This window comes from Cavia porcellus, unplaced genomic scaffold, assembly GCF_034190915.1.
Source record: "Cavia porcellus strain 051 isolate PalLab524CR breed Dunkin Hartley unplaced genomic scaffold, mCavPor4.1 scaffold_6, whole genome shotgun sequence".
In the NCBI taxonomy this organism is placed as follows: Eukaryota; Metazoa; Chordata; class Mammalia; order Rodentia; family Caviidae; genus Cavia; species Cavia porcellus.
The window spans coordinates 17,529,506-17,552,729 of NW_026947489.1; the positions used below are offsets into that span (position 1 = coordinate 17,529,506).

At 42.8% G+C, this 23,224-nt stretch overlaps 1 protein-coding gene across 2 annotated transcripts in view; it reads right to left on the reverse strand.

Annotated features, from left to right (window-relative positions):
* The window catches only part of Sv2b (synaptic vesicle glycoprotein 2B), a 193,438-nt gene that overhangs the window by 37,810 nt on the left and 132,404 nt on the right, over positions 1-23,224 (reverse strand). For both annotated transcript variants that reach the window (XM_023567428.2, XM_063249995.1), the window contains exons 3-4: positions 3,669-3,849; positions 3,174-3,325 (exon numbers count right to left, since the gene is read on the reverse strand). In XM_023567428.2, the coding sequence (XP_023423196.1) occupies positions 3,174-3,325; positions 3,669-3,849 (333 nt within the window). The remainder of the gene's footprint in view (positions 1-3,173; positions 3,326-3,668; positions 3,850-23,224) is intronic.

Below are 23,224 nucleotides of genomic sequence, written 5' to 3' on the forward strand. Positions count from 1 at the left end.
GATCAAAACTAAATAGCAGCTACATCAGATGGACAATCAGAGAGGAGGGGCAGAAGCAAGTGGGTACACAAACTATTCTGCCTCAAAAGATATTTTCTTTATGATAATATGTGTAAATTATCAAAAACTCCCCCTCATGCCTCTGTGATTTTTATGGTGATTTCAGTAACTTTCATTTATTGCACTCATTAGGCGCACATTTAGGGGCTTAAATTGCATAAAATGATATAGCAAACTGCTTCCAAATATTTGGAACAATATTAATTTGGAGGCAGGGACTGCTCTGTTCCCTGATCTTTCAGTTTGCCCTACTTTTCTGTGTCAGGATTTCACAAACATCTGGTGATGCTGACTAAAATGAGAATTAATCTTCTATAATATGTCCTTTTTTTCTGGGCTGTGCCCACGAGTTCCCAGGAAAACATTTTGAATTTCATAATTTTCTCTCTCAATGAGTCAGTCACCCAAATTTTGGAAGCTGAGACCTCCCATCATTCATTCTTGCGAAAGCAATTAAATGGGTTACACAAACATCACTCTCTTTGCAAGCCACCCTTGCAGTTGTTAGAGGATTAGTGTCCTAGGCGTATTGGAAAATGTCATCAAATGTCTGGTTCACTGTGGACAAAACATCTGGCCCTGGTAAACTGGAGCTTAGAATAATCACTCTTGTTATGCCGTGATTATAGTCTGTCATACTTCTAGACTGAGTCTCCACCACGCTAAAGTCTGTTTTAATTAAGGCTCTGTCTTAAAATAGAATGTAACAGAATAGTCAGAGGTCTCACACAGGCACACAAACAGGAAAATGTGCTGTCCTTTTGAGGTAAAATATTTAACCACAAGCTCCACTGTCCGCCAGCAGCCGTGTGACCCTCTGCCTCGGGTTCTCGCATGGTTTCAGTCAACAGGATCTCACCCTGAATTCTTTTATTGTTTTCTAAGAAACCAGACATTTAGATACAGGGGTAGGTGTTTATATGTGTAAAGTGGGGGTTTTAAAAATCGGTACAGTCTGCAGTCAGCTGCCCGCGGCTGTGGGAGAGGTGACAGCGGGTCCGTCTTCCTGGCTATGGCCCAGCTCTGCAGCTGGGCAGCTACGCAGACGGGCTTCACGCTTGCCTCGCATGGGCACTGTGTTGGGTCCTTGTATATCTCGGAAACAATGATCTAAAAAATGTTTTTAATTCTTCAACGTGCTGTTGCAATAAATCTAGGTTTGTAAAATAGTAAAAAAAATTGCTGCAGTGTGTAGTGATTAATATGCTTTGCTGTCTCCCTCTGTAACACTGTCCTGCCCCTCCTTCTCCACTGTGTGGCAAAGTGTGGCTTGGGGGAGTGTCGTCCCACCCTAGTTCCAGAGACGAGGAAGGAGGTATGTCCAAACCATCGGGCACCTGGGCACCTGCACCCCCTGAGGTACATGATAAGCGGGGAGGGCCCATGACAGCAGTCAAAGACCTTTGCTCTTGGGCTGAGTGCGAGGGCACACTTTCTTTGTGCAAAAGGCAGTCTGCAAACAGGAAGCCTACACTTGCTTCTGTGTCCCAAAGGGAAGCTAGCCAAGTACTAGCACAGTGTTGAAAATTTTCTTAACTTTCTCTTTTGCACCCCAAAAAATCAGTGTGCATCGAAGTAAAGGGCTGAATGCCTTGACATTAGGAGTAGACAATCTTGTATGTAAAGTTACAGAGAACTGTCTATAGTGACCGAAGTAACTGGAAAACTGTTCAGCTCTTTATTTTATTATTCCTGTTCATGTTTCTTCTCTGTCTCTGATACCAAAATCTAATGAGTTTTTATATACTAGATATGACAAAGACTACATGGTGTCCCCAAACTCTTTTCCTGTCTTTCTGGACACACACCTCTCTTTCTGTGTTTTCCAGCATCCATTGCAGTACGGTGGGATCATATCACATTTGGGGGGTGGGGCCCCAGTGATCACAGAAGGTATGCTTTACCTCTGAAACCATCAGCACAGCCACCAACATCCCTGCTATTCAGAAGGCTGAGGCAGCAGAATTGCTCAAGGCTAGGAGTTCGGGGCTAGCCTGGGCAACATAGAAAGATCTTATCTCTTAAAAACACAAAAACACCAGTCTCTGACTGTCTGTGTTCTTTCCCCAAACTAGAGACCTTATGAGCCATGGTGGAATTATGTAATGGAAAGAATATGAGAATTACTGATGGAATAGAGTCACCTGCAGATTAGAAACACCAGCCAGACTTTACATTCCACTGTGTTAAGCCAATGCAATTTCAGGGTTTATAGGTTTATCAGTATAATGTAACCAATATCACCTTAACTAATATAGCAGGTATCGTCCATGCCAAAGCTTCCTTTTAAAAAGGTATACACAGAGCCTCCATGCTCAGGACACACAGCAGAGAGAGTTCAATTTATTTATTTTCTTTTTTGGTACCCAGGATGGAACTCACAACCTTGCACTTGCCAGGCAGGCACTTGTGCCACTGAGCTAAACCCATGGCCCAAAAGTCTGATTTAAAACAAAGTCACAGGGTAGACAGCCTCAAGCGCACTTGTCTGCTTTTCCTGCATAGGCTGCAGGATTCTAAATCATAGAAATTTGTTGATTGTTGATTCATAATCAACAATTTGCCAAAAGTCATGTTGAAATGTACTGCTGGCATTATCAGTATACTTGAAAAGCCTAATAAAATTCAAAACTGCTGGCTTCTCCTCATTTTATTCTATTCCAATAGTAAAAGTTAATGTGGCCAATCCATCCAGAGGATATAACTTTTTAAAATATCTGGGATAATAAAATTGTCCTGGCTGAAACCATGACCTTGTCTAAAAGGGCTGCGCCATCATAATAGCCAACCCAGAGTGACAGCAGCACAAGTGGGAAGTGTGCAAAATGACATCACCTGGACCAGGACCCTACTCCACACCTCCCCACCCCACATCAGGGGCCTGACGTCTGACGTGGGTTGCCAACTTCTCTTGGCTTTTGTCTCTAGCTTATGAAATAGTGGTTTAGTCATCCTAAAAGGATCTGTGTATTGAAATTAACAATGTGTCTCCAATATTAGAAGTCCTTTAGAAACACAAGGTCACACACCACAGCTGTATGTATCAGGAATCAGACTGAGGTCACACAAGTTTCTCGGTACAGGACCCTAGAAACTTCAACCCTGCAGCTCACCATAGTGGGGGATGATGCTCCAGGCCATGGCGGCCGCGTAGAGGCCCCCAGTCATCCAGAAGATGCCCAGCCAGCTGAGGTGTTCTCCTCGCTTCTCTCGAGATAAGAATTCAGAGAAATAGGCAAAAACAATTGGCAGAGAACCCCCAATACTGCGGAGAAAAAATGCCAGAAAGAGAGAATCGAGTTACACAATAAAAATGGCCATAGCAGAAACCATGTCACCTTCAACGTCACCCTTAGGCTCTGTGGTGAAATAACCCAAGAACCTAAAAGCCCAGTAGGCCATTCCCATCTGGAAATGGGAGGAAATCTTGGGTTATTTTTCCTTTGTTCACTACTTTTAGTTTAATCCTAACCTTCTCTCTCTCTACAGTTCAAATGTAATATAGTGTCTTGGAAGTCCCTCAGAAACTCCACAGAAGGACTCTGGAGATAACGCCAGGGTGGGTGGGCCACTGGTCTAGCACTGGGCTCAAGGTCTCTGTGTCATACCCGATGCCTGAGATGAGTCTGCAGAAGAGGAAGGCGCCATATCCCTGCACGAAGGAGGACAGCGAGGCAAAGGAGGCATTGACAGCCAGAGACATGCTGAGGACTCTCTTCCTTCCCAGTTTATCAGCCAGGCCCCCCAGGACGAAGGCCCCGGCCATCATTCCCAAGTAGACTATCAGCCCTGTGATGCAGGGAAAGAGAAAAAGAGACAGGGAGAGAAAACAGGACATTAGACTATATAATGTTTTAAAAATCCGATCTTCAGTTTTACCCCATCCTAGAAATTCCATATCATGGACATAAAAAACAGAATATGACTAGATATTCATAGGAAATCAGCAGCGCTACTCAAATGGAACTTTTTACAAATGTTACTCCAAAATCACCGGATTTACATGTATGTACACCTACCACATTGGTCAACCAGAACTAGGATGGTTGTACTTTTCTTAGAGATTATTCTTTTAGATATAAAATCTCTAGGCAAGGGAGATGCTATCATTTTAAACAAGAGAAGTGCTGGTACTAAAAATGTCTTCACCTGAGATGTGATTCTTAAGGAAAGAATTTCCAGGGTAAATGTGGCTACATGGATAAACATGTAAAACCAGGACAGAAACACATGTTGTATCTGAAACTCAGCAATTCCCACCAGAGCTGGCTGTCTCATTCCACAGTCCTGAAGGGCCTTTTGCAGTAAGTGTCCAGACATTTTAGGAGAATCTAGCATGATTTGTACACAATCTGAAATAAGTATACAATTTCATTTTTCTCTGCATGGATAATCATTTCTTGAAGAGTTATCATTTCCTTATTGTGTCTTCTTACTATCTTTGTCAAAGATCAATGGCCATAAATTTGTGAATTTATTTTTGGTCTCTCCCTTCTATTCTTTTGGTCTATATACTTTTATGCCAGGGACACATTGTTTTGCTAATTGTTTGTAGCCTACCTGGTAGAGGTGTACCATCAGCTTTGCTCTTTTTAGCTAAGATTATTTTGACCATTTGGTGTTTTTTGTGACTTCTTATAAATTTTAGAGATTTTTTTCTATTTCTGTGAAAAATGTCACTGGAATTTTGTTAGGGATCATTACAGATCTTTTTTGATAGTATGGATATTTTTAGCAATGTTCTTTCCTCCAATTCATAAATGTATTGTGGCTTTCCACTTAATTATATCTTCTTCACCTTTTTTCATTAGTATTTCATAATTCTTAGTGGACAGCTCTTTCACCTCCTAGGACCAATTTGTTCCTAAGTTTTTTTAAATTTTATTTAAAAGGCAAAAAAGAAAAAACAAAACAAAACAGTGTAAGGGTACAAGCAATACAGAACTACAAAAAAAAAAAAAAAAACAGTAAGAAATTACCAGTTAATAGATTATACATTGTCATCTTAGAAATAGTTGCTCAACTCACAGGATCAAAGCATACAAAGTGGACATTCAAACAGTGAGACTGCAAACAGTTGTGTTCAGTGACCCAACAAAAACTCAGTAATATGGTCATCTATCCTAACACACCTAAACATACTTGCAGTTGTATCCTTTAGAGCACTTTTTTTCCCTCTCTTTTTTACAACAAAATTTACACATTTTGGATTTTATTACTCCCATAGTTCTTATGACATTTTTTTGGAAGAGAATAAAACGAAATATGACAAACCAAAGCAGTCAGTCAAAACAAAAGATAGACATAGCACATGATGTAAAAACAGAGTACAAGGTTATCAACAATGGTTATCATAATGCCTCTTGCTTCCTTAAAAAGAATTGCCTATATCATTAGGTATAATAAAGTTGAACAAAGCAGTACAGAACAAGATCAATAAAACCTAAACATTGTTAACATTACAGGACTTCAAAAGAAGATAATAGTCAAACCAGAATGGGCATCATAGTGAATCTTATTGCCTTCAAAGTAGTTGCCTGTACGCTCAAACTTGATACTATCAAACAGAATGGAACAGAGTCTAATCAGTCAAAACAAGATAGTGGGAGTAATACAGGATTTCAAATCAAGTTAATAGGAAATCAAAAAAGTTACTATAATATATCCTGCTAATTTTAGGGGGGTTCCCTTAATTAAAAAAATAATAAAAAAAATTCCTAAGGTTTTTGATACTATTGTAAATGGCACTGTTTTCTTGATTTCTTTTTCAGAGTTCATTGTTAGTAATACAAACACGACTGATTTTTGCATGTTGGTCTCCTATTCTGCAATTTTACTGAATTTGTCATTAGCTCTAACTATGTTTGGTGGAATCTAGTGTTTTCTGTATTATATATAAGATCATGCCATCTGCAAACATAGACAGTTTTACTTCTTCCTTTGTGATATGAATGGCTTTTAATTCCTTTTCTTGCTTAAATCCTATTTGGAAGAGTTTGAGAAAGACTGGCATTAATTCTTTGAATGTTAGGTAGGATTCACCAGGGAAGTCATAACATCCTGGATTGTCTTGTGTTCAGAGATTTTCTTATTACTGCTCTTGAAGGACAAATGAAACGTCATCAGGTTTCCATTGGTTATGAGGTAATCCATAAAATACAGTGGCAGACCCATGTGCAAAGCCAAGAAGGCAAAAAAAAAAAAAAAGCTTGACACCTTTAGGCAACCACTAATAAACAGTGCAGGGTGAGGAGAACAGAGCACCCTTCTAGATCCTATTTCTAGACCCTAGCTGCTCCCTGCTAGTCTCTGCCAATAGGGGGCACTAAAGGGAGGCTTCCAGAGTAAAGGAGGAGGAAAAGATCTGTGCTTTCTGTTCAGTAAATTTCACAGAACAATACTTCTCCATCCGGGCAGCAGCAATTGCATCCCGTGATGGCAGCTAAATCCAATTAGCAGAAGACACGCGATGCCCCCTCCTCTCGCACATCAGCGGAAGACAGCCAGCACCCCCCTTCCTAGGTCTGATGTGTAGATAAATTTTAATAATTTCCTTTTGTTTCTGCTCCCCTCGGGCTGGTAGCTATTCTTTGATTCCACTACCTCCACTGTACTTGTTAAAAACATTTCACCTACCCATTTTCATATCAAAGTTTCTTTTCAGATAACTGGGACAATTTCCTTCTCCTGGTTATTCCCTGATTGATCTAGAAATGTAGGCAGATTGACAAGTCTTAGAAATTAAGTATCAAACCTAAATTCCTGTTTTACCAGATGAAGAGGCTGAACCCACGAAGGTCCGTGGTTCATGCGGAACCCAGACACAGCTAGAGACCTGCTGTCACCGCAACCCTGGCCTCCTGGCACTTTTGCTAGCAAACCATCCTGCCCAAGGCAACACAGGTGCTAGAGGAAATGAGAAAAATTTCTCAAACGATGTCCATGGAAGCTAGGAAAAGGAGGAATGGAAGAAAAATGAGCCTATCCCATCAGAGAGAAGAAATGTCAAATTAATGATGCCTCTGAAACAGCTACGCACTAATATTAAACTCATTAAAAATTGTCTTTAGCAGAGAAATTAAGGCAATAAATTTGGAAAATTAAAGTGCAATAGAGTTGTCAAAAATTACTTTAGCCTGAAGCAGATGAGGAAATAGTTAGGAGTTTACCATCTTTCATTTCCACTCATCTGGCTCTGTGGTGTACTAAGGACATTCACCCAATGCACTGAGATTTTTAAGGAAATTAAAAGCTGTGATTGCTACTTGCAGAGTAGAGAGGATGAAGCTGAAGGGACAAGGGACATGGGGATGGGATAGGAAAGGCTTTTCATCAGTGGTCATACAACCTAAGAAACAGAATGCCCTCCTTGGAAGAGGGAGAAGCCAGCACTGACAGGCATCTTGAAGAGCTCAGTCTTAAGACAGAGACAGCGTTTCAGGGCTCCTGACTATGTGACCACCAGCAGTGACCACAGGCAACGCATTCAGCATGTCTGATCATTGTTACCATTTTGTAAATCCAGACAAAAGTACTCATCTTGCAAAGTTGTTAGAGTGATATGAGAAGAATGGAAAGTACATAGCAGGGTGCATGGCACAAAAAAGAAATGCACAATCAATTGAAGTTTTTCTTATTGGTATTAGTACTACAGCTCAGAATTGTCTGTGGCCTTAGAAAGTCACAAGCTCAGAAAAATGAAAAGAAGGTGGTGCTACTTTAAGATCAAACCAGCTACATATTAAAGGAATCTGAGGAAAGAGAATAGCGAAATTATTTATAGTATCATGCCCTTTAAATAGACCTCCCTCTCTCCCTACCTGGAGAAGGAGCCAGGTTCCAACGAAAAGCCTCACATAACTAAAATAGTTTGAAAGTTTTCTCTAAAAATCATTAAGGCAAAAACTTTTTTCTAACTCTTGTATTTCTTAAATTCCCAGATTAAATATCATCTTCTCAAAGGAGCAACTCTGGCAATCCAAACTAGGTTTCTGCAAACTTCTTAGGTTTAGAACCAAACAAAAAATATATTACTTGTAAATAATTACCTTGTAGACCTCCTACAATCTCTGTCACATTTTTTCTTCTTCTTTTTTAATTTACAATACTCTATATAAAAATACCCTTAAATGGGGGAAATAAACTATAGTTTCTATAGCACAGGAGGGTGACTATAGTTTACCGCTATTTTATAAAGAACTAGAGAACAGGAGTTCCATACTTCCCATACAATGATATGCTAAATGTTGAAGGAGAAATCCTAATTATCCTGACTTGATTACTGAGTATTGTATACATGCATCAAATTATCACACCACAAGTACACACAACCATTAATTTTTAAAAAGAAAAATATTTACAACCCTTTAGATGTATAACACTAAAAGCAAGTCATAGGCCTGAGGGTCCTAGTTATGAGGTATTATAAAAACATATGGTAAATGTTTAAACTGTTAAATTTTTATTACAGTGAAAACATATTGGCATTAATCTCCCTCAGCTTGATCAAATTTATCCCACTGTTCTCGCCACTTTCTGGAAATCCTCTTTCGTGTCTTCAGTTGCATTGTCTTGTCCTGAATCAATTCAAAACATTTACGAATCACGACCACTTTGAGATTGGAGAAGATCTGGAAGTCTCAAAGTGCCAGACCTGGGGAGTAAGGTGGACGAGGACACACTGATGTTTTATTCGACAGAAACTGCCAAAAACATTCCCATGCAATTCAGGACACAGAGGCAGCTATAAAAAAACATTTAAAAAAAAACTTCTGGAATTGCTTCAGAAAATAGCAAGCACAATGGCATAAGTGTAGTCAAAGTGAGGGGACATATTCTGATGGTGATTCGTGCCAACATGTCTTTGCGGAAATACAATTTTTTATTTTTATTTAAACATTCACTATGTTTTATCATCACACCTTATCCATGAACCCTGTTCTAAACAAAATTCGGACATCCCTAATCACATTTCTGCAGCACGCTGACCCTCACTGTTCTCTTCATCGCCCACATCTCTATGTGCTCACATACGCATCTGTTCAATGCTTATCAAACTCCTTTGACTATCAGCTCCTGTAGGAGAGACCGGCACTGGTTCAGTCTGACCAGAGTTCTTCACTGCAGCTATCACTTAGCACAGGTTAGGCACACAGTAAGTGGTTGTTACTATTTGATCAATCTAAAAATAATATAACAATTTAAACTTGCTAGAGAAAATCTGGAATATATCAAAAGAGTATATAAAAGGTAAATCAAAATCTATCCATCACATCACCAAAGACAGCTGTTGTTAGGATGTTTTATTTCTATATTTGCATATGTACAATTTCATACTATATTGACATGGTTGTGACCATTCTGTATTAGAAGTTTCATAGTCTGGTTTCTCTTCTCCATAAATAACTCAGGAAAGGACATCTTTGTCCATAGCTTTTTGTCTGTGTTTCTAGTTATTTGCTCAGAATAGAGTCTAAGACATGGAATCATGAGATCAATAAGCTTGTGGTTCCTGAGACAAAATGCCAAATTTCCTTCCCCAGGGACCTGACACATATCACAAACCTCTCACCAGCTCTAGGTGGTTTTCTTTGCATACAGATGGGTTATTTCTTCCCAGTCATACACGGGGAAGGAGGAGACATACACTGCTCACAGTAGTGATGTGAAAAAAAGGGGCCCTGCATCAATAAACATCATTACTTAGCAATTAACCAAGGACAAAGAAGTCATTTCCAGCTTTTTTCTTTGCTTAATACATAGAAATTAAATGCATTCATTATCCTGAGAGAGTTCTGAGTCCCCCTTTTCTGTAACCATTCAAATATTTATTTGACTGTATGTATAAGCCATACAAGGGTAAAAACCAGCATCTTCCAACTAAACTATCTCTAGTCCAGTTATAATTTCTAACAAATAATTCCTGACAACTCTCTTCCATTTCTTTATTATTTAACAAATTATACCTTTCTGAATGCTAATATTCATTTGAACTAGAACCTTGGATTCGTAGACCCGTGAGGTTAATAAACAAGGGAATTCCCTACTGAGGTCTCACTTTGGTATAAAATCACAGAAGAACATCAAGGTATCTGTCTGCACACCCTACAAAGTCAGATGCATAGGGTAAATTAGATATGTATTTTACTTATATGGCATGTGGATGCTTGGAATCTTCTTACTAAACTCTTTCTTTGGGGTCTCAGAATACTTGGCACAGAATAAAGTTTGGCTGTCTTGTGTTGTCTAGTAAGAACTAATCTGGATTCCATATTAGAATTGTCTACCCCTTCATATGTCTGATACATTCAAGTGAATGATCTTTCAAATTAGGACTCTTTTCTAGTCTACTATAAGTGAAAATTCTTGTCTAAATGTCATGTACAATATTTAAGAACACGGGTGTAGAGAAGAAAGAAAAGAACAAAGAGATATGTAAAGTCTCTGCCATGGTTAGGTACTTTGTTAGGTATATTATTAATGTATTATTATATATATTTATATATAACTTCAACTTGTCATCCCAACCTTATGAGGCAAGTACCTATTATATCTTCATTTAACATACAAGGAAACTCAGATTAAAATTTTTCCTCTGTGATCTTAACTATTGAAATATTTAAGTTTCCAAAATCTCGTGGAAGAATCCAGATTTGTAACTGGGGGAGTTACCACTTCCCCAGTTCATGCAGTAGCCCATGAGAAAAGATTTATCAATATTACTCCAGGAGACAAAGATAAGGGTGAAGCATTAGTCACTCTAAGTGTGCAACCTTCTCACTCACCCCTGGCCTGTTAGCTCGGGACAAGACACAGCACTGTAAAACAGCAGAATGTGCTTCCTCAAGCTTCTGAGTGTGAGCCACAAGCTACTCCATCTATAAACAGGTTGGGGAACCTGAGAGAAAGAAGTTCTTTGCTTCAGATCTTTAAATCAGAGAGGGGTCCTTCCTCCACACACATTTATGTTAAAATGAAGATAATTCAAGGGTACCTGAAGCGTTCATCAGCCCAAGAGGTAGATGATGATGCTCAAACCGTGGGACAAATTCTAAGACAAACAACAAACTGCAAGGAGACCAGATTCAAGATCTCTGGTTTTGTCTTTGTTAAGTGCAGACAGGTCACGAGAGAGGTTTCTGACCAGAGCTAACACTAGCTTTGGAGCAAAGGGTTGTCTGTAGCTCCTCTTAATAAAAGTGGTCTTTGAACACACTGTAAGATACTGAAATTGCTTTTTTTGCATAGTTTCCCTTTTGGTACCCAGAATAATCTGGCTAGTGGACGTGGTGGACGGCTGGTGGATGTGGGATGCCTCTGACTGCTTTCCTGTGGCTATCTCAGATGTGATTATTACCCAGTGACTCTGCAGTGCCTTAGTCATTTCATTTGAAGCCAAGTGGTAGCTGCCACTGTGACCATTATAAGAGGGTGGAAAGTCGTGTCTGATGAGATACAGGAACAATCCAGGAGGGTGATAGTAGGTTCAAACATGGAGTTCACTGTCACCCCCAAGGTGATTCAAAGATAGATAATGACACACAAAAAAGAACCAAGGTCTTTACACTGAAATTTGCTAAGTCCTATTCTCTGCATATCAGTGAGTGTGGGGTAGGGACATGGGGATGAATAAGTCCCAATTTCCTGCTTTCAGAAAACTCATAATCTAGCAGAAAGTAGGAGAAAATGGAGATGGTAGACATAGGACACAGCAGGAACTCTGGCAATCTGATGACTGGAAACAGGGTAGGAGCTGAGCTTGGCTGTCTTAGAAGAAGCAGATAACTGTAGGGTGGGGTGGGAGGAGGAGAGGGCAGGACTGGGCACCACCAAAAAGGTTCAGAAGGTGATGATGTAGGCTGCTGGCAGGAGTCAGACTCACAACCTGTGTCATGTCAATCCTTCCAGATCAGAGAAGCCTTCTGGGAACAATGACTCTGAAGGGGCCACCTTGTCTTCCCAGGGCATAATCTCCCATGTTAAGGTAAAGCTGACTTACATATCAGCTCAAAAACTCCGTCTTTTTTTCTGGGAACAATTGCATACTTGATTTGCCTCTTGGCCAAGATAAAGGCAGAGGGATCTATAATATGTTGTTTAAAACCTGAAACTCCACTGGGTACACCCCAGCGATGGTTTTCAGTAGTACAAATGGCTAACTTACCTGGCTTGACCACACCTAACAGATTAGACAACCTGGCTTAACCATGAGAACCCCTTTGGGCACTTCTGCCTTGAGCTCTTTCAAAGTTAAGATTTCTCACACAGATCTCAGAAGCTCAATCTGGAGACAGGTCTGTGAGCAAATAGAAGACACACAGGGAGCTCATGTGGATGTCTCCTCGAGCTCCAGGACCTACACTTTCTCTCTTTGCCCCACCGTATTCTCTGCCTTTATATAAAAATCTCCCATGAATATGTTCAGTGGAGACTGTCAGTCTTTCCAAACATCTACATTGATGAAATCTTTGCACTCCAGGATGAAAAAATCAGATGCCCACAGGAGCAAATCAAGTATACAATTCAAACAGGCGAAGCTGACCAGGCACAAAATAGGGAGAAGTGGGAACCAAAGAACCAGGGAACACACCATGTACGGCGGGACCAGGCACCATCCAACTAAGCCAATTCCTGCCTCATACAAGACAGACCTTATTCTTATAATTTCAAAAACAGGTCTAAATTTGGGTTGCTAAACAAAATTCTACTAGCCAAGCAATCATTTTCATCCACTATTTTTTGAGAACCCGTACATCCTTTTATTCATGCAGTTTTGGGATGTTAGGAAAATGATCATTTATCATTTTGAAATAAATGTAGCTTGTGGATCAGATCTCTTTTTTTTTTTTCTTTTTTTTCAGATTTCTTAATCTTTTATTCCTATGACAGTTACTCTTATTTTCCTAGTCCTCCTTTTAAAAATCAGATATTCAGTAGTCCTTTACTGGTATTTTATGTTCTTTCCTGCCTCAGTCTTCACACCGATCCTCCCTGCTTCTTCTGTGTTCCCTGTCCTGATCTTTGCATGGCTGGCTCTTTTGCATAGCCACGCCCAAATTCTGATATCTTTTCCTGAGCATCTATCCTCAATGACCCTTTTGCCCAATAAAAGGAAGTCAAAGCCCAATTACAGCCACTACACAGTTTCCTCACAAGTGATGTTGGCAACTTTGGCCAAGGTGCCAGCAGTAGAAGTGATATGAAGTGGTTGAATTCTGAATGTATTTAAGAACAACATCAAAAGGGAAACACAGTATTTACAGCAGTGACTGAAGGTGCTTTTCAAAGGAGTAGAGGCAATAAAGAAGAAATTCAAGAACTGAGCACTAAAATAATCTAATGTGTGTATCAGTTCTACATGAGGAATGCAAACATGTACTGCGAACATACAAAAAGGGAAGGAAATCAAAAGATGGGTACGGTGAAAAAAGGGATTAAAACGTGTTATGCACATGTACCAACTTCCCACAAAGAATGTAAACATTACACACATGTTCTAATAAACTTAAATAATAGACAGACAGACAGACAGATAGATGGATAGGCAGACACAGACAGGTACCTGGCATGAAGTATAAAAGAGCTGCCAGTAGGACAGCAGGAACCATATCAAGAAGGAACAGTGGGCAACCGCTCTAGCTGCTGTGAACACTATAGCAATGGACAGCTCAACACAACGGAGAGCTGAGATCGGACCACTAAACTGAGCAATGGGGCTGCTAGTGATCTAGACAAAAACAGGTTTCTAACATGGTAGACACTGACTCCTGCTCAGTGTGGGTTCCTACGAGAATGGGAAGAGAGGGATTGGATTCACAGGATTTACTGAAAAGAGGATAGAAAGATGTAGGCAAGGAGGAGGCTGAAGAAACTGCACTGTGCTGTGTGCTGATGGGATTGATTCCATAGACAGAGGGAAGCCTGGCAATGAGCAGAAGGTGCCAATCTAAATGCAACATCCCAGGAGGTATGGAATGGAGAGGTGACCTCTGCAGGGAAGCACAGAGGCAGTTAGGAAGGTGGGAATACTGGGAGGAGCTGGGGAAATTCTATGCTGGTCACTTCTGCTGTGCTCAGCAGAAGAGGAACTGAGCTCAGCAGCCTGAGAGTCTAGATGAGGCTGAGGTGCTGAGAAATGGAGAATATTAAATAAAAAAGGCATAAAACAGTCATGGAGGAGTGGGAGGCCAGATGGGAAAGGGAAATGAGGGCTGACAGCCAGCAGCATCAAGTGTCCCTTGAGGTTCTTTATCATGAATTTAGTGGGGCCAGTGAGCAAAGCCCAGAGCATCTCACCAGCCACAATGAGCCACAGGGCTCAGGGACAGACTGGTGAAGAGACGGGTACAGCCCAGGGCTGGGGAACAGAGCAAAGTAAGAGAGGCCCTGGGACACAGAAGGTGCATACGGGGAGCAGTCATGATTGCAGACTATGAAACTGAAGCTCGGTGAAGAGTTCGGGGAGGTCAGGAGGTGAAAAGAGAGAGGATTCAAGGAACGAGGAGGCCAGGATATTGGAATGTAATTATTGAAGTCACCAAGAATTATAAAGGAAATGTAGATGGAATGTGAAAGTGAACTGAGGATAAAGTCTTTGAGGAATGAAAGAGCACAATCCAGGAGTCTGCAAGAGGTATGGGAAGCCATAAGCTTTGATTCAAATGCAATGTGTTCTCGTAAGAAGGAGAGAATGTTCTGGAAAAGTCATGAAGAAGCAAAGACCAATAGTCCTTGAAAGGAAAGAAAGCAAGAAAATAGCCCTCATCTAAGACCAGAAGGGCTAAATAATACCATCAGAGGAGAACAGGTTTCAGTTACAGCAAGGTAAATGCATCAGAAAAAAAGCTGAAGGGGAAAAATTTGGGGTGAATATTTACAGCTATATGCAGATGAATCCAGGAGACTTGGGCCTCTGGTGCTGACTGACATATCCAGGGGTAAAGTTCATGATGACATTGGGCCTGGTTTTGGTGGCAAGGCTGATGGTTTTATGGAAAAAAAGGAATACTGGGGGTCCTATCAAGAAGACCTAGAATTCTGAATTGTCTTTCTTGGCAGTGAAGGAGTAGAGATTGGAGACATGGATTGGGGACTGGGCTATATTCTCCATTAAAATGTTACTCCATGCAGGGAGAGATTCCTATCCATTATTCATGATAGAACCAGTGTTTGAAGAACTGGCTCCTTAAAGAGTAACTGAATAAAGGAATTGTTGGGCGCAGGCGCTCAACATACCATACCCCAGCCGGGACTAAGGACCACGCCAGCTTCCGCAATGTGCTACGTTCCTCTTTAAATTAGCCAACCCGTGCGCACCCTGCGCTCACTCCGTACTCTGTGGCAACACTGGATGTGGCCTGATTGGCCACAGCTGGATATAGTAGCCAGAGCCTGCATCCCATTCCCGCCCTGCTTCCTTGTGGCAGCCTGTGATTGGTCACGGCCAAATATATAAACCAGAGCCTGCGTAAATAAACTAGCAGTTAACTGTCGTCCACAAGAGCATCGCCTGTCTCCTGTTTCATTGGGGCTGCGCCGGTCAACTGGTGGCCCGTACGGGGAGCCCGGAACACTGAGACCCTCTCTCCGACAGTACGGGGAACCAACCTCTCTCTCCGACGGAACAGAGACGTTAACAGGTAAAACCGTCAAGCGCCAATAGCGGGGGCTACTTGGCGAGCGGGGGCTGACAGGTTAAACTGCTCACCGTTGGTAGCGGGTGCTATGCAACAGGGCCGGATAGCGGGGGCTATCGGGCAACCTTGGGCGGACGCGTCGCAAGGGTCAGGAACTTGTAAACAGAGTTCCGGGGACCGTAAAGAGGCCAGTTTTGGGGGCGCCGTAAAGGGGTGCGGGGACTAAGCTGTCCCTGTATAAAAAAAAAAAAAAGAAAAAGAAAAATATAAAATAAAAAGAAACTCTTGAAATTCCGGTTAACATGGGTAACACGGCTACTCAGCCACTGTCAGTCGCCTTAAGTGACTTACTGAGAGAAAAGGGATTACAAATGAAACAAGAACAAATTCAAAACTTCCTCGATCAGGTCGATAAGGTAGCACCTTGGTTTGGTCCCACGGGGTCCGTTACCATCCCCAGCTGGGATAAATTAGGGAGAGATCTTGACTTTGCAGCAGAAAATGGCCTCTTGGAGCCAGGAGTCAGACCCCTTTGGGCCGTAGTGAGAAGCTGCCTCGCAGACACCTCTTGTCGTGACCATATAAGGGCTGGCGCCATGGCGCTTGATTACCATCAGGCAGAATCCTCCCACGAGCAATCTCATGAGCTCAGTGCCGCAGGCGAGGTGACCCCACCCAACCCAGAAACAAAAGACTCGTCAGATAATGAGGGGGAGGAAGAAGAAGTATACAAAATGGCGGATGCAGACACCACCGAAAAAGGGGAAGTCACACACACGCAGTCGAGAGGGCCCTACTCTGAGGCCATAAATGAGCTGCAACGCAGGATTTCTCAGAGTAAATGGGTCAATGAAAGCGAGTATGGGATCCCAGGGCCACCCCGTATAAGACCTACGGCTCTACCTCCCGACCCGCCAGATTATCATGCCCATCAGAGACCCTGCCATCAGCTATGTAGCTGTCCGCAACGGGTCCAGACGTCCCCTGGGACATTCCAGGAAGACCTTTGGCATCAAGTCAAAAGAGAGGACCCAGGAGGCCTGGGCCGTTTTCTCCAGGCTTTTCCGGTTGCTGTAGATGCTCAGGGAAACAGAGCCCACCTGCCTATAGATATAAAGGCGATAAAGCATCTTAAGGAGGCCAGCACCATGTAGGGTGTTAACGGGGCGTATACCCTGTCCCTAGTAGAAGCCCTGGCAGGAAATGCCATGACACCTGCTGATTGGGCCAGTTTGTGCAAGGCAGTGCTCAGCCCAGGCCAATTTCTTGATTGGAAAGCTTGGAATGTTGAACTTGCCACAGAACAGGCCCAAGCTAATGCCCAGAACAATCAGGCCGCCTGGAACGCGGATATGTTATTAGGACAAGGGCAGTATCTCAATAACCAGCTGATTATTTCCACAAGAGGTATATGCACAGATAAATAGAATAGCCATACAAGCATGGAAATGGGTCTCGGCTAGGGGAGAAGTCTCAGGCCACTTGACAAAAATTTTGCAGGGCCCGAGCGAGCCTTTTTCAGATTTTGTGGCCCGCATGATGGAGGCGGCAGGGAGAGTTTTTGGGGACGCAGAGACAGCCATGCTGCTCATTAAGCAGCTCACAGCTGCTCTGGGTCTGCACCAGGTGTAGTTCGTTAACTTGGCAGGAGTCGGGGCTTGCCATTGTTGACGGCCCTACCACGAGACAAAGCAGAAGCCGCATCCAAACTTATTCAAGAGCAATTAAAGTTAGGCCATATCAAACCCTCAAGTCTATTCTGTTTAAACAAAAGGAGGGTATTGCCCAGGGCATGACACCTAGGGCCAGACTAAATCTCGCCCTCTTCACTTGCAATTTTGTAAACATCAACCCACAAGGATCCACGCCAGCACAGCTACATGCCAACCCTGTCGCACCCAAACATGGTTGGGTACGCTGGAAAGACCTCCTGCATGGGGTGTGGAGAGGCCCCAGCCCAGTACTTAGTTGGGCGAGAGGGGCGGTCTGTATCTTCCCGCAGGAAGAAGGCAGCGAACTTGTCTGGGTCCCGGAAGGCCTGATACGCCCCTGCAAACCACCAGACCCCGACCCAGAGGAAACATCAACCACAGAACAGGGGAATCAACAGGAGCCTCACAAGCCAGACCAAGCAAGTACACCCACAACTCCCATTAACCACGGCACCTTGGCCAACTCCCCTGGTTAGTAGCCTCCTTTTCCCCTCCTTCTTGCATCTCGTACGGTCCTTGCAGCCAATGACTTTTCTAAATTGCTCCACCGCAACCTGTTATATGTTACAGGTACTCCAGTTCGCACCGGTTCCAGTTATGGCGGACTCAGACGAGTTTCCTGTGATCCAGCTCGGGCCAACTCTCCAATTGGCTTTCATAAAGGAATGGGCAGGAACAGGGGCTCTGGCTACCATGACTACACTTGCCACATTCGGCAGTCTACTTCTGCTCTGTCGGATTCGCAGACAAAGGAATAGGGACAAAGTATCAAACAAGCATTGCTGATCATGGAATCTGGTCAAAGCCCGGCAGCATGGCTCGCCATGCTGTGACGCAGGTGTGGAGCAAAGCATCGCAGGGGGTGTCGTCCTTGGCCAGGAGACACCCCGGTCCCCATGTTGGTGAGCATGCGGGTTGGGCTCATAAAACAATACTCCCGCCCCCTCCAAAAGAGCACCAACAAGTAGTGAGGCACTGTCATGACTGCGCAGCATGACGCCTCACGAGGGGCACCGACCTCTGGAGACCCTGCGTCAGTTATAAATAAAGGGGGAGATGTTGGGCGCAGGCGCTCAACATACCATACCCCAGCTGGGACTAAGGACCATGCCAGCTTCCGCAATGCGCTACGTTCCTCTTTAAATTAGCCAACCCGTGCGCACCCCGCGCTCACTCCGTACTCTGTGGCAACACTGGATGTGGCCTGATTGGCCACAGCTGGATATAGTAGCCAGAGCCTGCATCCCATTCCCGCCCTGCTTCCTTGTGGCAGCCTGTGATTGGTCACGGCCAAATATATAAACCAGAGCCTGCGTAAATAAACTAGCAGTTAACTGTCGTCCACAAGAGCATCGCCTGTCTCCTGTTTCATTGGGGCTGCGCTGGTCAAGGAATAAATGAAAATTATACAAACACTAACACACAGTTATTGGATCTTTACTTTGTGCATTATCTTATTTAACCCCACAATGGTTTTGCAGCATAGGTATCAATAATATCTTAACTTTATCGGTTAAGAAAACAAAATTCAGGGAGTTTAAGAGACTTGGCTAAGGTTACAGAGATTTTTAGGGATAAAGCCAAACTATGAAATCAAATCTATTTTTAAAACTTTTTTGTATATGCTCAATTCTGATGGTCACATTCCCAGAAGCCTTTTCTCTCATTTCTTTCTTGTTAAGGGAACCTTGATTTTAGTTCAGGTATTAAAAGACATTGTGAATAAATGCCTTCTATATGTACTCCACCCTCGGGATTGAGTCATAGTTGACAGAAAGTGATCATTTTCTTTTCCTTTTTTTATCAGTACCAGGGATCGAACTCATGACTGCCTGCTTGCAAGGCAGGCGCTTATGCCGCTGAGCTAAATCCCCAGCCCCGAAAGTAATCATTTTCAACTGACTGATCTTGCCATGGAAGGTAGTAAGACATGTGAAGACACTGTCCATAAGCTTCCGCTCAGTATTTCCAGGCCTAACAAAAGAGGAGCATTGGACTGGGTATGGTGGCACATACCTGTAACCCCAGATAATCACAAGTTCAAGGCCAGGCTGGGCAAGGTAGTAAGATCTTGAAGCCCAGGGTTCAATTCCCAGTATGGGGAAGGGGTTCTTGCTACCACCCCTCTTTCTGCCTATTTAGAACCCCATTATGGGGGAAAGTACAACACAGAGCTATGTTGTCAATCTTGTGGATTGCCAAAGGAAAAGGCAAAGAAAAATCACCAAAGATGCCAATATCATACCGTGACATCAGAGAATCATTAAACCAACCATGGAGCCACTGACTTTGAGAAACATCAATCAATAAATAATAAATGTCTTTATGATTCAAAGTCATTGTTGCCAGTGGCCACATGTATACTATGCACAAAAAAAGAAATCAGATAAATGACAGATCACCTGATTGATTTATACAGTTGTTCCTTAAGAGCAAAAACCAAAAAGACTTGGTATAGTGGAAAGAGCTCTGTGCTATAGTTAGGAGACCTAGGTTCTGGTTTCAGAGCACATGTCCTTGGATCAGGTCACCTCCTCTTTGATACTTATTTTCCTGAAGTTGGAAAGAGAGGGTGGCTAGAAGTTCTCCATCTGTTATCACATCTCCTTTCAAGGATAAGACTTCCCTTTCTAAGACCCATGGAGAGGTAAGCCAGAGAGGCTAAGGAAAGGGTGAAAGCTCTTTGGACTATTTTCTGCACATCCCCAGTGGAGATTAAGGTGTGCCTCTGAGTCAGCAGAAGCTCCAGTAGTGAAACAGAAAATGCTCACTCTGAACATCTGAGCAGTCTGGGCTGGCCCATGTGGAAGGGAGGGCGTCACAGTTGGCTTCTGGGACATGTCGAATGCTATTCCATTTCAAGACCATTTCCCCCACTCTCTCCCCTCTTCTGCTAATATCTGTGACTTCCAAACTTCCTTATGCAGAAACTAAATCAATACTCTGCAAAGTGAAAATCAGCTCATGTGGGTTTGTGCCACTTAAGATTTATAAATATAAAGCGATTTTATACTCACTGGCCTACAAAGGGCCAATCTAGCTGTGCAGTCATGAACTTCACAGAGGATGTGAGCATTCTCTGTAGATATGCTTGCTGGTAGAAGGGCACATGGAGAAATCCTTCGTATCTTTGCTGCCGTGGTGACAGATCCCACCATGGTGTACTTTTCATGCCTAACTCAGGAGGATGGCAGCATTGCTTCTCAGCTCCCTAGATGGCTTATTCTGGGCTGCCCTGGAGACATGGATGCCTTAAAGATCACTGTAGACCCCCACTGCTTCCCAGGCCTTGATGATGCAGCCACTGAGGCATCTTCCCTTCTCCAGAGATGGGCTGCCACTAAAGCCAGCACCTGCTGAGGCCTAGCACCTCTTTGCCCCCATAACTCACTGGAATAGTACACTTTACATGTGCCCTGCATACTAGAAAAGCTCCCATGGATTGTTCAGGAAAGTAAAGGAGAAGCATTGAAGCCAGACACAACCTATTGCAAACCCTAGATGTGTCATCAATGCATTTGGATAAGTTTTTCTAACTTTTTAAACCCTACCTTTTCTCACCCACAAAATGGTAAAAATAATGTTTATCTTGCAGGGTTTCATACAGATTGGAAATCTCATATGCAAAGTAGCCAGGATGCAAGGAGAGAGTGTATCTAATTATAATGCTTGGCAGTGTTGGTGTCATTATTATAATTTCATCTTACATTAGAAGAAAGGTAACAGAGGTTTTATACCAGGCACTGGAAAGTCGCTGACTCTTCAGCATCAGCTCCTTTTGCTTTCTGGGAAGAAATCTGTACATGATCAAATAAACCTTCCAACCTCCTTAGTATAAAGTAACCCATGGTGAAGACAAATAGCAATGAATGGACAGGGCAAGAAAACTTCGTTAGAGACTGGAGGCCGGCATTTATCATGAATCAGTCTCCAAGCAACGCTTCCTTCACTGTGGGAACTGGGGATTACCATTCTGCCCATCTCATAGGATCATTTAAAGATCAAATAAGATTGCCCAGGAAAACTACTGACAATCATGATGACAAAAATATTCAAACATACCATCATTGCAAACGCAAGAAGGAAGTGGCTGGGGGTAGTTTCTATGCCTTTCGTAGCACAATAAACGAAAGGTGAAACCCTGCATCTCTGTAGCTCCTTCGGACACAATCTCTGTATAAACTACCCACTCTCTATCCTGACTGCGCACAAGCATCACTGTTATGCCCATATATCTGAATTTATTCTGGAGCTAGTTCTGTTTTGGGAGGAGGGAGAAGGTTGTTTGCTTTCTGTAGTACTGGGAATCAAGTCCAGGAGCACCCTACTACTGAGCTATGTGTCAAGTCCTCTCTTTTTTAAAATGCTGAAACTTGTCTAAACTGCTCAGGTCGTGTTCAAACTTGTGATCCTCCAACCTCAGCTTTCTTTGCCAGAATTACAGAAATACTCTACCACACCCTGCCAGATCTACAATTTTTAACAGTGTCTCAAGTGATTCTAATGGGTAATCAAGGCCACCCCTCTGGAGTAGCATTTCTTTATTGGAAGTGACTTTGTTGCCCAGCCGACACTGAAATTATTGGAAAGTAATTTTTGATTGTCACAACTGAAAGCAGGCTGCTATGGGCATCTGGTGCTTGGAGGCCGTGGATGCAGCTATGTATCCTCAAATGTCAGAAGACTGCTTCAGAGGAAAGCCAGTAACTGATTCTACTACAGAAAAAAAAATGGCTCTGCAATATTGTTGGTCCATCTGCTCCTCTTCCATTCTGTCCTGTCCTTCAAGTTGGACAGATCTTTATGACTGCCTGAAAAAAAATATATAATGCAATGAAACACTAGTGTTTGACACCTGAGGCTAAGTCACATGGCAGTCTGGCTTTGGCTTGTCTTTTTCCTTTGGGATATGCATCTTAAAAGACCTGACATGTATGAAGTCTGGCCACCCTGAAGACGCCATGCTGCAAAGCTCACCTGCAAAGGCCACGCAGATAGAATGCTGCTCCTCAGAGTCCCCTCTGCACATGTCTTCTCAGTGTGGACACCATGTGAGTGAAACTTTAGAGGGCCCAGCTGCCCCAGGTAATGCCAAGCAGAACAGAAGCCACAAGTCCCTCCAGGCTGCAGAGTAATGAGCAAAGTAATGGGGTACAGGTTTGGGTTCTACCAGGAGTACATATTTGGTTGCATGATGAACCCCGAGGCAAATTCATTATGATTCTGTAGAAGATCCATGTATGAACCCCGTTAACTGGGCCTCTAAAATCACACACAGACACCTGCACAGTCAGGCTCACATTTCCAGCCTCCACTAAGCCCCGCTCTTTCCCCTCCACACACTCATATGCCCGATGACTCAGGATCCTTTCCCTTCATGTCTGTTGTATTTTCTAAAGGTCATATTTTCAAACATGTAGACTATGAGTTTCAATGGGGGAAATTTTCCATGGGAGAATAAATACAAATATAGAGCAATCAATACACATAAATCACACATTTTTATTCTAATGATAAATCAATAGTTAACAAATACCATTACTCACAAAATCTTCTAGGGGCATACATGTCACCGTGGAGGGGAAAATAATTCTTTGAAATCTTTGAAGGTCCAATTGCCAAAGAGATGTTCTGCACACAAAATACAATTGTCTAAGACATCCTTGCTCTCTATGAAGTTAAAATAAAGGTGAAACTGACTAGGGGTACACACTTGTAATCCCAGCAGTCAGGAGTTTGAGGCAGGAGGATTGCAGGGAGTTCAAGGTCAACTCAGGCTACATAAATGGATCAAGGCTAGCCTGGACTGCACAGTGA